Source organism: Podarcis bocagei, assembly GCF_964188305.1.
Source record: "Podarcis bocagei genome assembly, chromosome: 10".
In the NCBI taxonomy this organism is placed as follows: Eukaryota; Metazoa; Chordata; class Lepidosauria; order Squamata; family Lacertidae; genus Podarcis; species Podarcis bocagei.
In genome coordinates this window covers 39,348,956-39,373,745 of record NC_138135.1, presented here as the reverse complement: position 1 = coordinate 39,373,745, position 24,790 = coordinate 39,348,956, and the positions used below count along the sequence as shown (strand labels likewise).

Sequence of the window (24,790 nt, the reverse complement as noted above, 5' to 3'; positions counted from 1 at the left end):
TGTTGCTTTTAAAAAAACAATTAAAAATATAGACAATGATGCAGACTATCCTCTACTTCAAGGCACTTCTGGGTGTGTTTTTGGCAAAGGACAAAAAGTATATGATGCTTTAGAGTCAAGTGTTTATTTGGCATCCCCAGCTGGTAGACCATACTCTTCAACAAGCTTATGTCTATCAGAGTTTGAGTCCGTGCTTATTACTGACCGAGCTCGTTCAGTAGAGGCCTCAAGCTCTTGTAGCTGTTTCCTCTGGGTGGTTTCTAGTTCTTCCAAGCGCTTGCGAAGCAGGGAAAGCTCTTTTTGATGCTGTTCCTCCTTGAAATTAAGAAGCAACCCATTATGTTTAACATTTAGAGATATTCTATGACTAACACTTTCATTGCAATCTGATGTTGTGCTTGTTATCACCACCTTAAACCATCTCTTTGAGAATGCCTATGTAGCTTATCACCTACCGGCAAGAAAGGGAAGGATGCCTCTGCTCCAGGTATTGGAGTTGAAGACAATAAGCCTACTTGATTCAGCACTGGGATGTTGGGAAACAAAATTAACCTGCGGAATTCGTTATGTCTCCGCTGCAAATCCTTTAGTCTTTTCTGAAGGCGAATATGTTCTTCAAAAGGAACATTCTGCCTAAAATAGTCAAGAGGTGAAACAAACAGGACATTGTCTTCAAACATGCAAACTTTACCACCAACGCCATCTCAAGTGATGCAGCAAAAAAATTATTTTGGAAGCAATGTTAAACCTTAAGTAATGACGACAGTCGTTTTGTTTCTGAAACGTAACAAAATTCAAGAGCAAGCAAGATCTCAATGTACCTATTTAACACCTGGTTTTCTGTTTCCAGTTCTTCTCTCTTGGCTTCCAACAGCTCTATCTTCTCCAGTAACTTCTTTTGCTTTTTGTCATTAAGTGTCTTCCTCTGCAAATAGGGCAAATGCTATGTATAGTTAGAGAAACAAACATTCATTTGATTGTTGACTTCCAATGCAGCATACCATTTTCTAACCCATATGCTCTAATTGGAGTCTTATCCCCAAATTCTCAAATTATGTACATATATTCATTGGGAAGGAGGTACTTAATACTGAGCACATCAACCTACTTACAATAAGAAAAATAATCAAGTATGAGGGAGGAAGCATTTGCGAAATTGGTGTTTTTATGGGGGGGGGGCGGGGACATATCCATTTGGAGTTAACTATGATTACCAAAAGAGAGACAACATTATTGTCATTTTATTACAAACATCATTTGTAAAGTGGGAAAGGCTAGCAGGAATGATGCAAACAGAGACCCTGACTGAAAAGATATGTCTTGGAAAGAGGAACAGAAAGAAGAACACATCCTACTAGGAGGACATCAAGTAGTGGGACAAAGCCTTGTGCTTCTTTCTCTCCTCAGTCACTGAAATTCCCTGTTAATTTATTTGGTGTGGAGGGGGAGAGGGAAAGAAAGGTCGCTGGTACTCAGCAAAGCTGTGAAAATATTTCTGCAACACTTGCATTTTTCCACAGGAAAAAAAATATAGCTACATATTTTAAAAATCTAATTAGCTTTGGTGTGTAGCTGTTAATATCTATCCACAAACAAAAATTACCGGTAGATGTCACAACTAGGGTTATTTCTCGATACTATCGCAGCTTTTTTTTTTGCCATTTAAAACACAAAAGCTTTTACAAATTACAAACATTATGTTGGCTACAATTAGAATCCTGTTATAGAAGCATAATTTTAGCTAACCCAGAATGAAAAAGCTTCCCTCAGATATATGTTGTAAGTGACATGCCTTTTTCTGAGCAACTGCTGCCCGGTGCAATTTTTCTTTCATCTGGTTATACTTCTGTTCTACCTCTGTAATACGCTGGATAAGTTTATGTTTTTCTTCTAGCCATTCAACATGTTTGTCTTCCAAATTTCTGGAGGGGGGGAAAAAGCAACTGTTGCTCTTGCATATCAAATCCACAGTTAAATCACCACATTCATGAATGTGCTGAGTATATCGAACATGGCTAAATGAAATCCAGACGTACCTAGAAGGTATGTTTCTTACAATTCCATAAACAATGGGAAAGGTGATCTGAAACTTGCAGGATGTCAAGTGCTAAATCAGCATTTACAAAACTATGTTGGGGCACTTCTATATGGCCTTATAAAAGAGTTAGTAGAAGTAATTAAAGGCTCCTGTGAGTCCAAATATCCATCCAGAGAGAAAATTGACCATCATTTACCAGGCTCTGGGATGCTCTCCTGAGATCTCACAGAGCTGCCTGAGTTCCTGTGAGATCTTGCAAGAGCATCCCAGAGCCCAGCAAGCATCCAGAGATTTTAAAAGCTCTTTCTGCACCAGGAAAGCCCAATGCAAAAGCAGTTTCAACCACCCAACTTTCAACCATTCAAGACTACAATTGTGCAAGTTAATTGTGTGCAAGATGTGATCGTACTGTATTGTTTTTATTGTGAGTTGCTATGAGAGGCAGACGATAGATTAAGAGGTAACTAAGTACATGGCTATACGTACAGGCTACATTCACACTTAATGGAACAAGGTAAATTACTTTCCTGCTACAGAAAAGGCATAATTAGTTAATAAATCTTTATGTCACAATTCTACCTAGAGAGTCTATGTGTTTTTATGGCAACATTACGGATATCATCTTAATGTGCAGCACATTCCTATGCATGTTGTGCTTAATTAGGCTTACTTCCACATTAGTGTACATGGGATTGCATCCAGGTTATCAGTGCTATCAAATAAGTAGTGAAACCAAGACATATGGTAATTAATTCACATTTCAAATCTATCATAATAGAGAAAATTCACAATACAGGCAACTGAACCCAAGATAAACATCTGGGGCCATTTACTCTCCACAGTACTTTACTTTCTTGAGACAACAGTAGCAAAATATTAAAAAGGAAATCATACTTCTCTGAATCTAACTGAGCCCTTTCTGCTTGACTTCTCGCATTCTGACATTCATGTTTTAATCTCTCCATCATTTCCTTCAGTTTCTGATTGGAAACTAGCAAGTTATTCTCCGACTGTGACAGAGAAGCCACTTGGAGCTGCAAATCTTGGATGCGCTGCAAAAGAAACATAAAAATGATCAATGAAATCATTTAGCAAAGCTCTAGAAGTCCCACCAAACAGCATATAAGTCCTATGTACACATCACTCAACTGTAGCAGTTACATGTGAGCAATAGGAAGTGGAGCCATACTACAGGACCCAACCCAATGTGCCATAGATCCTATTCCCTGTGCATTTACTGCAGACGTCTGCAAATGAGTGCCTACTTGCAGTCAGTTTAAAAAGCCACCCTGAACACCACTTGAAAAGCCTCCATCGTTTCTCCAAGCCTCTCCGTAAGGCTCTCTGGCCTCCTCTAATCACCCTCTCCAACAACCTCTTCTGCACCCAAACACTCACATGAAGGCTGCTGGTCATTTTTTCCTGCTCTCCTGCACCCCTCCCCGCACGTGCCAAGTTTGTGCCATTTTCTTATTTCTCCCGTGTGCCATTTTTGCATCTCTTAAAAGTATTGTATTATTTTTCAGTGATATGCATACAGCTGCAAGTTCATATATTAAATAAACTATGGAAGTTGTTTTCTCAGAGCAGAACTGGAGGTAAGTTAGCACCTTCCACAGAAGGTGCATTAAAGACAATCTAGCATGGCCTGGAGCAAGAAGGAGGAGTCACCTATACAAATTAGTCCCACAGGAAAACAACTCTAGTCACCCAGTGTTAAGTGTTTGGCAGACGTGTTGGGGCAAAGAAAGTACTTCTTCACACAGCACATAAATAGCTAACTTCCAAAATTCATTGTCATAAGATGTGATGATAGTCACTTTTAAAAGGAACAGGAGAGATTCATAAAGAATAAGACAACAGCTACTTGGCATGATAACGAAACAAGTCTGTTCAGATGCAATGCACATCTACATGCCAGACACTACTGACAAGCACACCTTTTATCATATGCTGGTTTCAATACAAGCTGCTACAATTAAAGCAGGAAAGTCATGTGATCTATCTTGAGAAGATGACAGAACATGATGTTGAATCCTTACCCCCTTGAGATTAGCATTTTCACTTCTCTCTTTTTCAAGCTCCTCAGAATGAATAGTTTGCTGTTGAATCTTTAGCCTATAAATGAATACAAAGTAGGATTTGTGATTTTTAAAAAGTCTACACTAGATTGACATTTTTAAATTAAACAAAATCTGACACAAGAGTGGAACTATGGAATTAAATGAAAAACTAATCTCCAGCATTTTGGAAAGAGACTCCACAGCATTTACTTTATATTTATCACTTAAATAATTTTTATCCTGCTCTTCCGTCAAAAGAGGTTACCAGAATAGCTTATGAATGTGATAAGACTGTCCCTCTCTCAGGCTTGGATATATACCTAAGACTAATTCAGCAGAATATTCTACACAGAATGCACTGAGCATCCAATGGAATGTTTTAATAAATGGTGGGTTAATATTGATAGCTGCTGGAAGTGTGGGGGCCAGGGAAACATTTTGAAACATATATAATGAAAATGTCCAGTAACTGCTGAATTTTGAGAACTGGCTAAGCATGCTAAGTCGGTCCTAGGAAAATGTGGAAAGTGATCTTATGGAGTGATGATATTATGAAACATCCCAGCTCTTTCAAACTTGAAGGAACAAAATGCTTAAGATTAGAACGGCAAAACTGGCATTTAAATAAAGGTAATTATTGCATATTGGAAATATAGTATAAAAAACATACATTGATACCTGGACTCTAAGAGTTAAGTGGATTTGAGTATACAAAGAAGAGGTATAGACATTTTTGACAGATAAAAAGTTTAAAATGCCACAAAACTGAAGACCACCTGCTGTTATGCTTGACTTGAATTTCCCACTTTTCTTTTAATCTCTCCTTTTCTTTTCCTTGTGACCTTCTCTTTGACTCATTTGATTTTCTCTGTGTTGTGTGCATCAGAGTGTAAATGGGTATGAATTCATGGTTGAATATATAAAAAGTTCACAAGACGATCCAAAGTTCTTAACAGATAGAATGTTTAGAGAATACTGAAACTGGAAAGACAAACTTGAAGGGCAGGAGAGAAATGATGTTGAGGAAATAAATGGGAGTAACAATGCATGTATTGAGGACTGGTTCCAAACAACTTTTAGTGATATATGTTTGTATAAGATATAATTAAAAAAAAAAAATCTAATACAATAGTTATCAGTTTCTTCACTGTATTTTATGGCGTATTGTGCACATATTGTGTAATTGTGAACAAATGTAGAAGTTTCAAGAATAACTTTAGGCAACAGCATGCTTCAGCTGGCAAAGAAAATGGTGCAAAACAAGGGTCTACCAATTAAATATCTATTTCTATAAACCCATTTCTGGAGAAACAAAAACATCTTCCCAGCTTAGACACAAGCAGTGAAGTGTCAAGGGCTTTGTTCAGCAGGCAATAACACTTTCTGATAAAGTGTTAAAAACTCCAATTCCTAAATAGAATTAAAACCTCTACAAATTACCTAAGATCCTTGATTTCCCTTCTGCTGGATTCTTCTGCCACCTGCAGAGCAGATAACTTCTCTTTGTACTCATCCTTTTCCAACTGCCTCTGAGTATCTTGCTCCACTTTGATTTTCTCCAGTTCAGATAATCTGGCTTCAAGTTCTAACCTGAAACATTATGGAGTGTTTAAGAGCTGTGAAAAACAGATTTTTGTTTTTTAAAATCATATCACAAACACACATATATAAACATATATATGTGAGAGAGAACATTTCTACTAGGCTGGCATAGCTTCAGTGTTCCATGGTTAGCGCAGAAACAGCAGAAGATCCCATCCACAGATTTCATAGGCAGGTAACAACTAATTCAGTAGCTTCCTTGGACAGGTCAAGAGTGATTTCAGAATACTGAAGCAATGTGAGATGCGTTTAAAACACCCTGTCCACTGTAGCAATAGCAACTAGCAGCAGCAATTTTATAGCTGGAACATAATGCACAATGACTATATTCATAGGCAGGGAAGTTGCTACAATTTTATACTCTTTTGGAGCAAGGGAAGAAAACATACAAGAACATACTTACTTTTCCTCCTGTAATGCTGCAAGTTTTTGGAAGCCTTCTTCTTCTGCAGCTTGTACTTTGCGTACTAATTCACGATCCTTTTCTATTAAAAGCATCTTGTGCTGCTCAAGTGTTTTCTTACGTATTTCATTATCTGAGTGTAAACCTGTTTTTAAACATTTACAGTATTTGAAAGCTCTGAAAATCACTACACAGAAGCTGATAAAACTGAATCTGTTGCTCACTCACGTAAGCCACCATTCATTTTTCCTACATTCAAGTACAACTTTGCCCACAACTTTCCCACTACTTAAAGCAGTGTAGCTTTAGGGAAGTATTATAGAATTAGGCTAAGAACCTTCAATGAATATTTACTCAGAAGTAAATCCCATTGGGTTCAGTGAAGTTTACTCCCAGGTACACGCACACAGGATTGCAGCCTATGTCCCACAAGTTTCAGAAGGAAGGTTAAGTTTCTGTTTAACTTTCACCTGTGGGAAAATCAATGACATTTAAATGTGTTCAAACTTCACCAGAAATGCATTCCACATGAATTTACAGAATTAAAATTAGACGCTATTTCTACTGGCATTAATGGGAGCATCTAAGTATAAATAATGATGAATGGATAGTTACAAGATGACAATTCTCATTTAAGAGAGGGTTCACACAATTATTGCAATATGAGAATATATTCATGTTTTACTTTATCATTAAAATGCTACAATATCCCTCCAACCCCAGAAAAAGATCACATTAAAAATTAAATATTCACAAAGCTATGACAGTTATGGCAAAAAGCCCCCACTGAATTTAAGAATTACACTAATTATATCCATGATTACTTCTGTTATGTCAGCTTACAGGTATATGAGCACATAGCTGGGTGCAGTGGGGCTACATGTTGGACAAAAACCATGGCAGCTTATTGAAAGTGACACATTAAAATGAAAATATCCCAGTGAAAGGGATATGGCTGCACGACAGTACTTACTGGACTGTTCTAATTTTTTCTCAAAGACAAAAATCTGTATCTATAATTGGTGGCAATAACAAATCACTGAAGTAATAAAGTTTTACCATCTATTTCACTTTGAATCTTGTTTCTTTCTCTTTCTATCTCAGTCCTAGCTCTTGCCGCTTCCAGCTTGATGTTTGTTATTTCTAACTTGTGTGAATGCTTAAGTTCTTCAACCTATAGAAGATAATGTTTTATCAATTTCCAGTTTTGATCAGAACAGTTTTTCTGCTCAAGGAGGATAAAATCATGCAAGAATCCCTCCTATCTTCTTCTGGATGAAAGATTCTGAGGTTTTCTCCTACTTCCATAGGAGGAAGTTCCCCGAGCTAGAAATATGGTAGCTGAAATGATTTATGAAAAATATTTTTAAAATGGTAACCATTTAAAATACACAGTCTGCTCTGGGTGTCATCGCCAAATGAGACGTGGCAGGGAAATCACTAGGAGCAGAGCCTTTCCAACAGCGGCACTCATACAATGGAACACCATCCCTATAGAGGTCTGGCAGACCCCAACACTATATTCTTTCAGGCATCTTGGGTGCCTTGGTAGAAAGGTAGTATATTAAAGATAATAAATTAATTCCCAAAGTAGGGAATTACAGGGGGGAATTAAAAATAGACCATAAAAGCTTTCAGGTTATGTTCATCAATGTCCGACCAAATAGGGGAATCTAGTGTCATGTACCTGTAACAGACTGCATTCATCTGATCAGCAGCTTCCTTAAACCCAATTTGACAGGAGCTGGGTCTCCATCTCTCTTTTGCACACACAAATATTATTTGAGAATTCTTAGATAAAATTTCAAACAAATATTAATGAATACTGCAATCTGCTATTATGTAACTTGCAACAGATATTAATAAGAACTGAAGACTAGGTAATAACTGATACACATGTACACCTGATACATATACACAACCTGTAACAAGACACCTCTGCACATGAAAACTTTTTGTCTGAACCAGGGCTTGCTTGCATGCACATGCTTGTGCACATAGACACATGCAAACCAATTTCACATGAAAAACCTATTTCCTGGAGCCATGCAAATTAGCTCCAAGTGGCTTAAGCATTTAGGTCAATGTTTAAATGAAACTGTCAACCTCATTTCTAATAAAAATACTATACAGCTATGTGGGAATACTACATTTTTCATTCATTTATGAGCACTGCTGAGAAATGCACTCAATCCATTCCAAGCTGTGCTGATCAGTTGGGATACAATACCTGCAGATACTGCTATCAAAACAAATTCAGTTATCTGAACATACTTATGCTCAAACCTCACTATGTGAACGGCTGATTCAGATATCCAAGCAGGCCGTTTGTCTACTTCCTTTGTTTGTATTTTGCTGGTCGGCAGCAGCCATTTTCAGGCAGAAACCATGGTGGTGGTGCAAGGAGGGAGAGTGGACAAATCAAGAGAGCAGGAGAGACTGGACAATTCAATTTTTCCTTTGTCTCTTTTCTGCTAGTTGGCAGCAGCCATTTTAGGAAGTAACCACGGCAGAACAGGGAGAGAGACCACAGATTAGAAATATTTCCATAGCAAAGAATGGAAATCGTCAGCTTGTTATGCAAATGCTTTCTAACAAGTGATTTCCTGGGAACACATTTTGTTCAGAAACTGGGACCTGCCTGTACTACTATCATTAAGGTGTTAACATAAAAGAGCATCCTTAAAGGCCAGCATTCAGATGTCTAAAACATCTACAGTGTATTAAGAGATTTTAAAACAGACACACAGAGGATGAACACAATTTGGCAACTTGCTCTTTTTACTGAGTTCAATGTTCTGCGAGGCAATCTGTCACCTTGACAACATAAGCCTTCATGCTAGAGAAGTGCTAGTCTTAACTATGCCATTAAAATCACTGGCCTGGTATAATTGGCTCAGTATTATGGCAGATCATCTATCTCCTATATGTCACTTGCAAATAGCTAACCTTGGAGAAGGAATTTCAACATGCTTCGTCACAAACCCAACACAATGTAAAACCGAAGCAGCTGTCTTCCTGCCTTGTAAGTAACAATGTTTTTTCAATAGAAAAATCAAAACATTGAAGACAATCATTGTCTGAAATGAACCGAAATTCTAGTTTAAACTTTCCTAGTACAGTAATTACAGGGTTGTTGAGAATTAAGCAGTAGGAGAAAGCATTTTTCAATGTCAAATGTAATCACAACCGCCAGTGTAGAAGCTACACAAGTTTTAATAATTAGTATTTGATTAAGCAACTACAGTTAAGACACAGATTTTCTTAAAGTAAAAAGGAAGCTCCATTTGTCATTTACCCATCACAAGGTTTGACCACATCCCTTCTACCTGTCATCAATGGTTATTCTAGTTAAAAATGTTAGATTTTGTATCACTGCTGATCAGGATCATATGAAGCTGCCTTAAACCAAGTCAGACCACTGCTACATCTAGCTCAGAACTGTCCACAGTAATTGGCAGTGACATTTCAAGATTACAGAGGGCTCTCCTTCACCCTACCTGGAGATGCATACAAAGCACACCTCTGAGCTATTGTCCTCCAAAACATCTTGGAGATCCTTTTCAGTGGTTTCCTGTAGGGCTGGGCAGTATCTGCTTTCCAATATTGCAATACACCACCAGCTAAATATCACGATATGGCGGCATATTACGATGTTGGAAAGGAGGTGGGGAGGAAGGCGGCAACAGCCAGCTATGGAGACAATTAGTGTCACTGTGCGCAGCTTCTGCCTGTTCCAAAGCCGCTGCCTCCTCCAGTGCCATCCACATGTGCTAAGGCAACTTGGCACAGGTGGGGTGTGGGTGGCCTGCCTCTTCCTCCAGGAAAAAGAGGTAACATGCCCACTGTGCATGAGCTGATGGGGGGGGGGGAATTGACCAGTAGAGAAGTGGGCTTCCTTAATATACTTCCTTTATAAAGGTAAAAGTAAAGGGACCCCTGACCATTAGGTCCAGTCGTGACCAACTCTGGGGTTGCAGCGCTCATCTCACTTTATTGACCAAGGGAGCCGGCGTACAGCTTCCGGGTCATGTGGCCAGCATGACTAAGCCGCTTCTGGCAAACCAGAGCAGCACACGGAAATGCCGTTTACCTTCCCGCCAGAGCGGTACCTATTTATCTACTTGCACTTTGACATGCTTTCGAACTGCTAGATGGGCAGGAGCTGGGACCGAGCAACGGGAGCTCACCCCGTCACGGGGATTCAAAGTGCCGACCTTCTGATTGGCAAGTCCTGGGCTCTGTGGTTTAACCCACAGCGCCACCCGCGTCCCTATTATACTTTCTTTATACTTAATGTTAATTCTCACAATAAGACTTATTCCACACTGAAGTAGTTGCAGCTCCATTCTCTATCATATGGATGCCTGGCTTCTTTAATAATAGCTACTACTGCAGGTATCAGCGTACATAGAAGGCCGTTAAGATGAAAGATCACAGTTTATCATTTCTACAATCTCCAACAGTCATCTTGTGGTTACCCAGTTTCTGTTTTCGTGCTTCTGTGCTTTAAAACATAGTTTCTATTTTGCCCTCACGGAAGGAAGAAAACAGAATAATATGAGGAACAATTTCTCTAAGCCATTTACATAGCTGCAGGGGAAGTCTCCTGCTCTAACATAAGAAATTATTTGGGAATATACTTATTTTAGGCTCAAAATATGTAAATATTTGAAAGCCACTTTCTGGGCGCATGACACTCAGCAGCTATTAATGCTGTTTATCTCTATATTGTGGTAAATATCAGGTTAAAAGTGGCTCCACCAGAACAGGAAACAATATGAAATTTGGCAAAGCAAAATACACAACATAATATGAAAGCAAATATTTCCATTCACTTTACCAGCTACTCCCCCCAGTACTTTTTCTCTGTTGCCACAGTCTTTGACCCTGAATACATCAGGTTCCATTAACCCATGTCTCCATAACCTCTTGCTTCTACTTGCATTTTTCTACTTGTCCTTGGTTGGATCCAGACAAAGTCAATTGCACTTAGTTCCCACTAAAATCAAGTCCCATTGTGACTTAAGCACAACTATCTTAATCTGGATCCCATCTCCACCCCTTCTCTTTAGGCAGCTTAGACTCGCTGCAAGACATCTTATTTTTTCCCCTTTCCCAAACAGAATTGAGATGGGGGGGGGGAGGTGCTTTCTAAGAAATAGGCTGTTATCACAGGTGAGATTTGGCACAAGCTTCAGGCTGAGAACATGAAACTACAATTCTCCCCATCCAAGAAATAAAAGCCCACTAACATTTAAAGAGTGAGAATCTTGAGATCGCAAGCGAAAGTACTGGCTATTTAGATTAACTTGATCCAGCAATTTCTTGTTTATATACCTATTGAGAAGGCATGCCTTACATCTTAAAAAGCAAGGTGGATTTTTTTAAAAGTCACTGATCCCACTTTCACATGCAAGGAACTTCCACTCATGCAAGTGCTGATGCCCATGCAGCCATGTTACCACTGGTCACAGTAAAACTGCTTCTGGACTATCACTTCAGTCTGTACATGACTAAAATCTTGCAGCACATTTATCCTCCACACAGAGAACAAGCATGTCAAGGAAAAGATTAGGCCAGAAGTTCTCTCTCCGGTTTGCTACCTCAAGTAACTAGTTCTCAGAGTTTATTAGTGCTGGGCTAGACCAACCAACAGTCTGATGTGGCATAAGACAACCTCCTATCTTCACAACAGTAAGTGTTATTAAATGTGATTTGTGGATGTCATTACTGCTTTAGGGAACAGTGCCAAAAACAAAATGCTATGTTTTCATGCCAACAGAAAAATCCAAGGACAATAAGAACATGGCTTTTCAAACACTGAATTATGAAAAAGGAGAGAAATAAAGCCGTGTAACAGAGACAATTTGTCTCCAAAGATACAATTAGTGATAATGGTTCTGCTAACATCTCCCAAAAAACTGTCTTGACAGCATCAAAATACTTACTTTAGTTGTCAAGGCACTGATCTCTCGTTCAGATTTATGTAGCTTGCTTCTTAAGAGCGTATTTTGCTCACTGCTCATCTGCAGTTCCTTTTCAATGCGTTCAAGCTGCAGCTTAAGGGATTGTTTTTCAGCCTTAAAATTAAGAAAGGAAATCTTAAATTGCTTCACAGAAATGAATCCTGAAGCAGAGTTCAAAACCTATTTGCACAAAAGTAAGGTTCCTTCACTCAAAACCTCGCCACCTGGCTGGGACTGATGCACTGGTTTCAAGAGGCCAATAAAATCAGTACCATTACTTCTAGTAAGTAAGCATGTGAAGTCTCAAATCTTTTTGGAGATCTGTGGGTCATTTTACTTACATTAACATATTTTATATGGTTAGCTTATTTGCTCTGAAGTTAAATAGCTCCCCTTGGAAGCTAGGGCTAGTTCAAGCACCAGAACTACATCTCGATATTGCATAGTTATAAAATGCTCAGGTTTGGGGCTGGCAGCTCTTCAGCAACATGGAGCACCGCAGCAGAAAGGGGGAAGGGAATGTCCTTTCTCCCATCTACCTTCCTAAAACAGCCTCTCTCCCTCTCAGACCTGAACAGGAATATAAAGCTCATGAACCTATTTTATTTTTAAAATTTGTATACTGTCCTTCATCTGAAGATCACAGGGAGGTTCACAACTTAAAAATACAAAATGAAAACACAAAATGCATAATTAAAAACAAAAACAAACCAATGATCATCTCCCACAAAGACATTTAAAAGGGCATAGAATGCTAAGCAGCCAAATGCCTGGTTGAAGAGAAACATTTTCACCTGCCGCCTAAAGATATGTAATGAAGGTGCTAGGTGAGGCTCCTTGGGGAAAGCATTCTACAAACAAGGAGCCACCACAGAAAAGGCCTGTTCTTGTGTTGCCACCCTCCAGACCTTATGTGGGGAAGGCACCCAAAGAAGGGCCTCAGATAATGATTTCAGGGTCCGGGTCAGTTCATATAAGACGCATTTCTTGAGGTATTGTGGTCCTGTCTGAAGCCATTATCATGGAACTGCTTTTATGGGTGGGGATAACACTGCAGCATTGCCCTGCAGACCCCATTTATTCTCTCTGATTGGCACTCAGCCATATAAATTTGCTATCAGCTGGCAAGCAAAACAGGGTCATAAAAAATAAGGAAGTGGTTTCTATTTACCCAGACATCTCCCCAGCTTCACAGAATATGCAAGTTGCATTTAAAGCCTGACAATAACCTGTGAACTTCCTGGACACACACAATGCTAGGGGATCCTTTGAAGAAAAAGAAAATAGGAAACTGAAGGTGGGGGAAGAGGAAATTGGTCTACTCAAGCTGCAAACAGCTTATATTTTTCCCTGTATAAGACTAGGTTTTTTACCTAAAAAATAATGTCAAAAATTAGGGGGCATTTATACTCTGGGCCATCTCCCCCCATTTTCTTAAATCCGAGTCCCTGAGTCTTATATATGGGGGCGTCTTATAGGTGGAAAAATATGGTGATCTGGCGAGGGGTGATTAGAATAGGGAGGTGGGGGTTTTTTTAAAAAAAAAACTTACCTTCCTGTAAATGCCCCCTCACAACCTCTAGTCTCCTAATAAGTTTGAACAGCTGTATAAGATATTGTTGCCGGACCCATTTGTAGAATTTGCTTATTGAATGTTTTGGACCTTAGTATATTATTCAGCTTATATATTTATTTGTTTCTACACAGGTTTGTTTACCAGAGTAAAATATCCTTCTACTTTTAATCTCATGTAAAAAGTTCAAACCTGTAGACTCCACAATGATTATTCCAAATATCATGACTCAAACCACTTTGTAGATAAATCTATCATATTTTTCAGAACTACTTTGCAAAGAAGTAATCTTATTACTATTAGGGAAATGTAAATCTGATTAGGAAGAATCAAGATAATTGATGGCTTGATGTGAGTTTCTCATTGTTTAAGTTAACACACAGTGTACACCTTTACTATGTCTTGTAGGGAGACAATCAGAATCTCCTACCTCCAAGGATCGTGTTGTAGCTTGCATCTCACTTAACTGTCGCACCTGTATTCTTTGCACATTTTCTGCTTGCATACCAGAGTTCTCCCTCTGAGCTCTTAGTTCTGCTACTTCTGCTTCAAAACCCTTTAATTTCTGAACTAGTTGAGCCTTTTCTCTTAATAGTGCTTCCACACGCTTGCCATCTCTTGTAGGATCAATATTAAGCAGCTGATTATGCAATTCTTCTTTATCTTTGCCAAGTCTCGTTATCTATGAGTAATTGAACAGACAACACTATGGGCCCACTCCAGTCTGAGTGTGACGTCAGAAAACCCAAAAGATTCAATGGTTCCTTGCACCAGGTGCACACATAACCATGTATGCAGACGGGAGGGAGGGAATGAGAACCCACCTCCCACAAACCATGGTCCTGTGCTTGGAATTGGTCAAAGTGTATTTAATTATAACGTTATGTTGATAAGCCCAGAAGTACTAGAAAAGCACATAGAAGTAAATATATTTGTTCTAAAATGAAAACACATTTTCATTTCATTCAAAATAAGCAATGCATTGGTAAAAGTAGCACTATGTTTTATAGGCCATGTTTCTCACAGAAAAATTAAAGTGACAGAAATGTGTCCCCCATAAAACTGGAACCAATAACACACCTGAGGTAATTTTTTAGTCAGGAAAAATATCAACATATTTTCTAAGATGTTTTCACTTGATTAAGAACAGTAGAACAATGAAATATGCAATTAGTTCATTATCACAACTGTAAGGCTGCAGTCCTACACACATTTACTTGGGAGTAAGTTGGCTGAATGCAGCAAGACTTACTTTAAAGTTAACATATGGTAAACTGCATATTTCATCCTTTTTCTTAAGACATTCATGAAGCAGAAGGCCTGACTGATTATGCTTTAGGCAAGGTTCAAATTTATTACAGTTGATTAAATTCATATTGAAATGTTATGGTTTTTCTTATATTAAAAAATTCGTCCTTACCTCAGATTCATATTTTAATTTGTTCTCTTCTAAAATATGGGCATGTTCTTCTTTCTGATGCTCAAACTCTGATTTAAGGAAAGTATGTTCATAGCGAAGTTTGTTATATTCTGTTCTCCATTTTTCTGCTTCCTAATTAAGAAGAACATATGTGACTGAATCAAAGTGAATAAAAAATACAAACCCATGCAGAAAAAAATGAGCACACAAGATGTTTAGTAAGTATCAGGTGTAAACTGAAAACAGGTCAACAATTGTTAATTGTTTTTGATGGCTACATTTACAGTTGCATCAAAAGAAATACAATAATACTATTGGTTGGCTTAAGCTCCAGAAGCAACGGTGAATGCTCCTTGCCAGTGACCATTGCGGCAGTGGAGTCATATTGCCAGGAAGTGGAGAACAGTTGAGATTAGGTCTGTGCTATAAATCAATATATCAAATCATGATAACAGTTTTTTTAATGACTTTGCAATTTATCACATATTGTTTGTGTGGTATTAAAAAAATCACAATATTGGAAAAACCAGGAAGCCGATGCTTCTTCCTGTGTGTGCAGCACTTGCTAACTCCACCTCGGTCAGCTCTTCCCTGCCTCCGGCAGCAACAAGAAATAGCTACAAATCACTACAGCAGGCTGACTCAAATATCGCCCAGCTGATATCACCAAACAAAGCTTTGAAAACCGGTTAGCAGTCACCATCAGTCAACCTTCCCTGTCTTATGCAGGAGGAGCAATTCACTACAAATTACTACAGGCTGAGTTAAGTATCGTGAAGCAGATATCGCCAAATGGAACTTTGAGAAATGGTTAGCTCTCTGTCTCCCCAGCCATCCAGCCGGCAAGCAGGGACTTCTTCCCTCAAGGCTCTTGCTTAAAGGCGCCAGGCTTGTAGTTGACTTAGGGAAAGCCTGCAAGGTTCGGAATTCTGGAGCCCTTTCCCCCCAGTAAAAACAAATGGGGGTTAGTAAAAACAAACACCTTGCTTTGGCATTTGACCATCTTCTGTCATTCCCCCCTCCATTTGGATGTGAGTACTGCTTGTGAGTGTGCGAGTGTCTATGTGTGTCTCCCCCCCCCCCACATCCGTTGGTGGTGTATGTGGTGCATTTGTTTTTGTGAAGCAGCAGCCACCAGTCGGCAAAAAACACTGGGTTTTTCAACCAAGGATATCTGAATATCTAAAAGTGTGACACTGAATTTGCTTTTTCTTGTTTAGTAATGTAATTAAATTTTTAGGGAAGCTTTGATATCTATGCTACTACTTTACTAATTACAACTTTGATTTTACAGAAACTGTGCTACTATTGGTACAGTAGTACTATAGCATAACAGTTGTGACAATATGTTAAGTAAAAAAATTTCAGTTTCAGAGTTAGACCCATAAGTAGTAGCAGCTGCCAGGACATTGCCATGTTCACCTCCAGCCTTATTTCGCATATTGTGATATAGCGAAATATCACTATGTTTAACTGGTAATAAATATATCGTTATCTGGTTTTCAACATATCGCCCAGCCCTAGTTGAGATAGCCTTGAGCCACTGTCAAGAGAATCCTGTTCTCTTATTGTTACCTTTAGTCACTGAAGGGTTGTACCAGCCTCTGTGACTCTCGTGGGTCCAAAATCTTAATAGTGCAATGGGTAAGATCCTATCTCCAGCCTCTTTAATCACAAAAGAGGAGCCATTGCATGGTTGCATTTGCATGGAACATTAACCCAGTTTAACATGACATAGGTGAGCCAGAATGTGCCTGAGCAAAACAGGCTTACACACTACACTTTCCCTCTCCTATGTAGCCAGGGAGAGGACTTTATCAGAATTTAATGTCACTTTTACAGACATTTGCTTGCTGTTGTGTTCAACCAGGTAAGCTGAATTAAAACAAACTGTTATGCTTCATGGCAAGATAACTTCGATCCATGGGTCTTTAAGCTCACCTTGTTATTTAACTAGCTTGCATTTAAATGTTATTAGAAAGAAGATAAACACTGACCTCTCCTGTCCATCAAATATAAGTAACAGTAGATAGGAAAATATATTTTGCTTAGAAAAATTGTAACTAATTATGGAGCTAGCTAACCAAAAATATTTTTATACTTTGAAGACAAGGCTGGATATAAAACTTTCATTTCATAGAAAACTTTGTTTCTACTTACTTTATCTAGCTTTCGAAGATTCTCTTTCAGAGGTGCTTCTATGTTGTCTCTTATTTCTGTTTTAAGCAACTCTAACTTCTGTGGAGTAATTACCTACATGTCCGAAGAAACACATAAAAAGAAAGCAACTGTTTCATCATTTGTCTCTATGAAGATTATGCCGCCACTTAAAAGATCTGGAGTTCCCCCACCTAAGGATAGAAACACTCCAATATTATCCTGTTATGCTGCATATATTCCTAAAGTACTGGAACTGGCAACAATAAAAACATATAGGATCTGTTTGAACCCTGCTATTACAACAAGGTTTTCATTACTGGGCAACTGCCAAAATGACTCAACCAAAGGAAAATACAAGCTAAATCTACAGTCCTAAACATACCTGGAAGTAAGGTATGTTCAGCTCAATGCAGCTGGCTTGTGAATAGACATGTATAAAACGGCACTGCACAATTCCTAACACAGATCAAAGGTAGATGCATATTTGTTATAGTATACAGTCTACCTAACTAATAAAAATTCAGTGTTGAGACACAGTATGAATAACTAGGACTATGGAGACTCAGGTACAAATCCCCACTCAAGTCATGAAACTGACTGGATGACCTTGGGCACTTGTCTCTCAACCTACTGTAAGTCATATGGTTGTTATTAAGATAAATGTTGGGGGGTGGGGGAGAGAGAGAAACCACTTAAGAGATTTCTATGAAATATAAAGAGGTGTAAAAAATAATTAATTAAATAAACTCCATAGCTGCCGTGAGCTGCTTGAAAGAAGAGTGGAATTAAGTTATTAATAAATAATATTCTCAAATTCATGAACATGTGATAGGGAAACATTTTAATATGGATGAAATATTTAGAAAGGCATATTTTTTTTAGCAGTGACCCGTCACAGCTTTGGAATGCCCTCCCAAAAACATCTCATTATTATAATTTAAGTGCAATTCATGGTTTTCTGGGCATTTTAGGACTACTAATTTAAGCATTCTTTAACTTAGACATGAATGATTTTATCTTCTACTTAAATTGGCTATTGCTGTTTTAGTTTGCATGCTTTATTTATGACTTTATATTGTACTTCAATTCTTACAACTCTTTTAGCCACTTTAAGAGCATATATCTATGTTGAAGAAATTGGATATAAACTATGTACACAAATAAGTAAATGCAGTATCACTCCTTCTTAATGTCCTGTCCGGAAACCTATGTCCCCACTGTGGAAGGACGTTTGGATCTAGAATTGGCCTCCGCAGTCACTTATGGACTCGCTGTTAAGACCATGCTCATGGAAGACAATCTTACTCAGCTACGAGTGATCGCCAAAGAAGAAAAATAAGAGTGTACAATATTCCAGGAGAGATAAAATTTCTTGACATATTATATTTCACACACCCTGCCCTTCCTCCAATCAACTGAGAAAAACAATTTAAGCTGGGCAAAATCATCTAATGGATCAGATGCTCCCTGCAAGCCATTACAGTCATACCTTGTAAGCTGAACGGAATCCGTTCCGGAAGTCTGTTCAACTTCCAAAACGTTTGGAAACCAAGGCGCAGCTTTTGATTGGCTCCAGGAAACTCCTGCAGCCAATCGGAAGCCACACTGGATGTTCAGCTTCCAAAGAATGTTTGCAAACTGGAACACTTACTTCCAGGTTTGCAGCATTCGTCAGCCAAAATGTACAAGTGCCAAGGCGTTCAGCTTCCAAGGCACGACTGTAGTAAAAGTGCATGTCATGTTCCAGACAACAAGTTACATGAGTCAAAGGGGTCTTTAAACGTCTTTTGAAATGGCAGCTCCCATGCCTCATGTCAAATTTATTTTTCAAACTGAGCAGAGTATGGCATGGAGATATTTTGAATGAAGAGAAAAACAGTCACAAAGTACTCCTACATGATCGAAGCCACTGGTCTTCAGCCAGTGGTCTGGGACTCACTATCAGGGCATGGATGATCTAAGGTGAGTCACAGCAGCAGCACTACCACAATACAAATATGTGGTAAGAAAAGTAAGAACTATACCCCCAACTGCAATTCTTTAGATACCAGCCACAGTTTAACAAGAACACCAGACATAATTAGCAATGTAGATTAAGACACTGTGTATGAATAACGCAACTTAAAAGAAAGAATTGTGGCCGCACCTGCTTCTTTAACTCCTCTACTTCTCTTGATTTATCCAACAATTCATCTCGGAATTCACCGAGCAGACACTGAAATTTATCATGAACTGTCTGCTTTTCACGTAACAACTGTTTGAGCTCATTTTGTGATTTTGTATATTCATTCTGAAGCCTGAAAAAAAAATCATTTTACAATGTATCTGCTTTTCAATTTACTGATCTATATCTTGGCACATTGAAGATAACAGAGAAAGGAGAGGAAAGGGGAAGTAGGATAAACAGGGGAAGCATATCAGTTCATTTCAGTTACACATACTTAGGCTTAATTACAGCTAATATGACACATAGGGAGTTGTGCCAAAAGACTGCACAGAAAAGGAGAGATTGAAACAAGTAAGAGCAGCAACAACATGGAGGTGTTCTGAGTGGCAGCTTTGACGTTTTCTTCCTGTTAGAAAGTTTTTTTATACTGAAAATGCCAATACACACAAACACAAAATCAACATTGTACATATTTTTAAATACACTAGCACAACAATACAACCCCCCCTTTGTGGTGGGCTGGGGGGAAGTGGATTGGGTGCAAGTCCTGGCAGCCTGTATCTGGCACAGAGTTCCACTCCCACCTGCCAAAAATGTGGAAGTGCCATTAGCAGGATTCCCACTGGCAGCAACCAGTGGAATCTCCAAAACAGAACTTTCTAGGGGTAGGGCTGAACTGGCCTGGGATATGTTGGATCCTAAGCAGGCCCTACTACAGTCACATGATGGTCACCTCCAGGTTGGCACGGTAATCTGCCAATTCTCCACCTTCTGTGCAGGAGAGCTGTATCTGCCACCCTTCTACTCCATAAAGCCCTACCAAGCAGAGAAGAGTTAGAATTGTTCCCTAAATAACTGAAATCTCAACATCCCAAGAAATGGAGGCCCAATTCACAGAAACCAGAAGCAATACAATGGCAAAGTGAAACAGAACTGCATGGAGGCTGCTCCATTTGGCAAATAGTTTGTGTGCTTTTGCCAAGCTTCAACAGTACACTGCCCATACCGGCCAAAGAAATAATGTTGGGCAGATGGAAGAGCTGGTTGCCACTGCCTGAAGGCAACGTCCAACAGCACACATGCCCACCCAGTATGTCCCCTCAGGAAATACCAGGACACAGAAAAGGACGTCACTGTGTGAAGGTACATTGTGTATCTTTGGGCAATGGTGCCTTTTCCACATTGAGGTGGGAATACCAGCCAAAAATTGTCTACCCATCCCTGGTGGCTGCGACATAACCATGCAAATCCACCTGTTGTCATCAAGTTCCTGCAAACTGGCCCCCAGTAAAAGTTTGTAGCAGTGTGCTAAACTTGAATACTATTTGTCTAACATCTGCTTAGTACTGCAACTAGTTTAGCTATAGAAAACTTACATTTTATTTTCATGATCAAAACATTTAATTAAATAGCTCAACATCAAAAAGAAAGAAAGCATACTATACCTTGTATGTTCTGCTTTAAGAGTTTGGTAATTGTTTTTATGGTGTTCACACCGCATTCTTTCATCATTTAACAGTTTTTGTACTTCTGCTTGTGAGCTAAGATCTCCACTTCCACCAACTGATGAAAGGATATGTGGAAAAGTGTCCATTCTGACTGAATGTTAATGAGATGACACTGTTAATAAAGCTGTCAGCACAAGCCTGCCACCGTCATAGAGACCTCTTTCTCTCCTGAGGGAATCCCTTGAGGCCAAATTACCTGTACAAACAGAAAAGCACCCAATTAGTAGTCAATGGATTCATGGTTAAAAAGGCTCTGCTTTGAATACATGTTCAAAAGCTTCATTATTTCTCTGACAAGGGTATCTTTGAAAATACATATATATAGTGTGGGTGTTTTAATCTGATTTCATTCTCAAATCAACCACATTAAACAAAGCTAATTTATGAAAGCACTGCATGAACTTCCCCATTACCTAAACCATTTTTTTCTTTGGGTGCAAAAGTTCTGTTCCCGCAGGACTGTTTACTCTGAAGGATTATACAGAAGACAGCCAAACTGTGCAATATCCTCTGAGGATAATGCATCCCACTTTGTGACAGATGCAAGTTACAACCAGTATAATATTCAACACTTTGCCTGCATTGAATGCCTTGCTAAAATCTTCCCTGCCAATGCTAGGCACTAAACTGAAGCTACCAATGGTTTTAGCTATGCGATATGACTAATATTGTTTTGTAAAACAATTAATATTGGTTTATTTGACACATTATGCCTAAACTTATTGAGGAAGAGAAAATAATAGTAAAAATACAAGCCTTCAGGCTTTGGCACAGGATAGGCTATAAATCAAAACTAAGCACAAACATTAAACTAGTAAAAAGAACTTTACACCAGAGCTTAAAGCATGCCCACTAAATAAAATTTGAGGAGCTGGGGTTGCCAGAAAATGTCTTGCAATTAAAAGGTCAATGGATTTGAAACACAAATTTTAATACTTACAATAAAGTTACATGCTGAAAAGTTAAATACACATCTAGTGTGTAGAGTTGAAGTTTTATTTGTTGTATGATTACTGGGTGACATCCAATAGTGTAAGTCTGCTTGCACAATGGGATTTCTCCTACCGTGCACAGCTCCCCAAAACAGATGGGGGGGCGAGACTAAGTCTCCTCATTGGATCTCACCCTGTTTTTAAAAGATTCGTTTTTCAAACCATATCTTTTATTATTTCTGTTTTATTATTATTATCAACAGCCTTGATAAAAGATACCGGAATAAATATTAGGATAGATGCTAATTGTGCAATATAGAAGACAGTAATCCATTTGGATTATACTGACCCCTTGTGGTTAAGTTTCCAAATGCTTATAAAACTGTGAGCGGTTATTTCTAGAGAGCTGCTTAAATCAGTGCAGCTACATTGCACGCAACTTTTAAGAGCAGCAGAACTAGAGCGGTTAGCCAGCATTACCTTACGAGCACCTTGGCGGTATTTTTTAAAAAATCCCTTTGGCCGGTGAAACTATCTAGAGTGGCATTACTTTACAGTGCTTTTTTTGTAGAAAAAGAGAAGCTCACCGTGAACGCCTACCTTATAATGGCAATGGCGCCCACCTGAGAGGTGCGGGAACAAAGTTCCTGATAGCGAGGAAAGAAAAGAAAAAGCCCTAGATGACAATATTCCGTATTTCGTCTCACTGGGACTGGGGTTTTTTGGCGGGGAGACGCCGGTCTTCCTTCACCGGCCTACCTCAGAGGGCCGTGGCGAAGGCGAAAGGCGGGCGGGGAAGGGAAACCTCCAGCGAAGGAAAAGCGGCTGACCGACCCACGTCGAAAGAACGAGAACCGCGAAGCAAACGGGCAGCGCCAACCGCCTCAGGAGCAGCTCTGCCCCGCCGGCCCAGCCCTGCCTCCTTCCCTTCCTCGCTTACCCGCCACCTCAGGCGGGCATCGGTTGCCTCGGCTGTTTAAAAATGGCGCTTCGGCTCCGCTCGCCCCGCCCCTCTCGTTTTCCGCTGAGCCCTCCCGGGACCCGTATGCTCGCCTACCTTTCCATTTTGTCAGCTGGCGCCTGGAACCCACCGGACAATATCTTCGCCAGCCCCGGGGCATCACGGGAATGCGGAAGCGTGGTTGCCACGATGCAATAGATGCAAGAGGCGGGAGGCGGCGCGCGAAGGCAAAAGTGGGCGGGGCTAATCGTGTTAACCCTTAGCTTGTCCGTTTCTCAGGAACGCTGCTTGATTACGCCCAAAGTAGAGACCGTTCTAATCGGAGGAGGCGGTTCTTGCGTTCTTTAAAAACGAAGTGCACTAACCTTTGATGAGAGGGAACCAATACTTCAGGCGTGGGGGGCGGGGAACGAGTTTTAGGGTACATTCCTGACTGACCCCGCTTTCCTAGGAGCCAGCCCCATGGAATTAATGAGCTCCTTCCCAGCAGGCACAAAGCTGTTAAATTTACTTGAAACAAAGCTGTTCGTTCCCGTTTGGTAGTGTTCCTAAGTTTCAAGTGGTCAGGAAAAACAAAAGAGCTGTACATGGTTCATCCTGCAACGTAACTCGTTTTCACATCTCATGAAAAGAAGAACGCACGCCATTCACCTGTTTTGTACTAATCAGAGATACAGATTTGTAGTTAGAATTAGTCCCCCTAGCCACAGATATGGAAAAGGTCGTTTTGGAATGTACTGCAATGTTTCCCCAAACATGAATAGTGCAGTCAAAAATTTTTGTTTCCATACAATGTTAGTAGGGATCAAACTACTGAAATAAAAAAATAAGGTCATATATGAAGATAAAATGTTCATAACGGCATATATAAACCACATATGAAACCCCACAGAAAAAGTGCTGGAACCATTTTGTCCCTCCCAAATTGACCTCAAATATTTCTCTGCAAGGTCGAAGGAAAATGGAAAAGCCTCCCCATTGTCTTTTTGTTCACAAATCCTGTCTTAAGGGTATTTCTGTGTATGAATAGGGTGAGCCTGTGACCTGGCTCAGGAACTAAGTATTTGTCATTACAAAAGACTGGCCAGGCTCCCCAGGGTATCCAAACAAGTGACCATTAACAGGTCTGCCAGACAGGAGATAAACAATGCACTCAAATTTATGTTGTAGACAGCGCTTTCTGTGATGTAGTTATGATGTATGGGGGGTGTGGTCTTGAGCTACACTCCTTTCTGTGATGTAGCTTTGATGTATCTGAGGGGTGGTCTTGAGTTACACCCCTTCTTGTGATGTATGTATAATGTTTCTGGGGGTGGTCTTGGACTCAAGGGCGAGCAATTTAAAATATAAAGGGCAGGCACACCTTTGTTCTGGGTCCTCCTCCTTTCCTGCGTGTGAGGAGAGCACCCTGTTGCAACAGTACAATAAAGAACAGGCTTACGAGCTGCTTTGCTTCTCAATATTCTCTGGTTAGCCTGTTATTTTCTCCGACCGATGGAGAACCTGCAAAGGACTCTATTAAGGGCTCTTGTGTTCCCCATAAGGGAATAAGGGCAGATTTTTGTTTGTTACACTATTCATTGAGCAGGTGCATGGAGGGCACTGCTTCTCAGAAACACCAGTGGATCACTCAAACTAGCCATTTTGAGAGCAATTGTAAGAATTTGAGGGTGTGTTTGGTTTTTTAAAATCTAGTTGAGTCTGAAGATAACCTACTCCTGATCATGGGCGTAGCCAGGATTTTTGTTAGTAAGGGCAGAACTTTTGTTAGGTGGGGGCGGAACCTACCTGATTGGTTAGTTAGTTAAGTATTTCTATTGTTTTACTTGTTCTAGAGGGGACAGCTGCCCTTCCCTCTTCCACCTTAGCTACGCCCATCCTCCTGATCTCAACCTGCATAAAATGTGAGACCGACAGACCCGTTTCTTCTGAGTTTACCATGATGTGTCCAGATAGAAAACGCCCTATATTTTGGAGGGAAATGTGCATGGAGA

At 39.7% G+C, this 24,790-nt stretch overlaps 1 protein-coding gene across 9 annotated transcripts; it reads right to left on the bottom strand.

The window, feature by feature from the left end:
• Nucleotides 1–105: 105 nt before the first annotated feature.
• On the bottom strand, nucleotides 106–23,526 carry CEP83 (centrosomal protein 83). 9 transcript variants are annotated; one of them, XM_081210942.1, is made up of 17 exons: nucleotides 22,893–22,980; nucleotides 22,423–22,482; nucleotides 20,841–21,099; nucleotides 19,375–19,525; nucleotides 17,229–17,321; nucleotides 15,069–15,200; nucleotides 14,079–14,330; nucleotides 12,058–12,189; nucleotides 7,166–7,280; nucleotides 6,107–6,251; nucleotides 5,542–5,691; nucleotides 4,081–4,156; nucleotides 2,933–3,090; nucleotides 1,793–1,922; nucleotides 822–925; nucleotides 456–633; nucleotides 106–315 (listed from the first exon to the last, which is right to left on the bottom strand). In XM_081210942.1, exons 3-17 carry the CDS (start codon nucleotides 20,987–20,989, stop codon nucleotides 124–126), a joined length of 2,157 nt encoding a protein of 718 aa, XP_081067068.1. In that variant the 5' UTR covers nucleotides 20,990–21,099; nucleotides 22,423–22,482; nucleotides 22,893–22,980; the 3' UTR covers nucleotides 106–123. The 9 variants fall into 9 exon arrangements, with proteins under 9 accessions (XP_081067068.1, XP_081067071.1, XP_081067069.1 ...); XM_081210945.1 differs by having other exon boundaries at nucleotides 22,436–22,482; nucleotides 22,893–22,971; XM_081210943.1 differs by lacking the exon at nucleotides 22,893–22,980 and adding an exon at nucleotides 22,776–22,872.
• Nucleotides 23,527–24,790: the final 1,264 nt, after the last annotated feature.

Bases quoted from the DNA above. Each gene is read 5' to 3' on its own strand.
- CEP83 (XM_081210941.1), bottom strand. From the start codon at position 22,956: ATGCCCCGGGGCTGGCGAAGATATTGTCCGGTGGGTTCCAGGCGCCAG. The intron at 5,692-6,106 runs GTAAGTATGTTC...ATAATGTTTCAG, and splicing joins GCAGCATTACAGGAGGAAAA to GTTAGAACTTGAAGCCAGAT. The intron at 316-455 runs GTAGGTGATAAG...CTTAATTTCAAG, and splicing joins CATCCTTCCCTTTCTTGCCG to GAGGAACAGCATCAAAAAGA.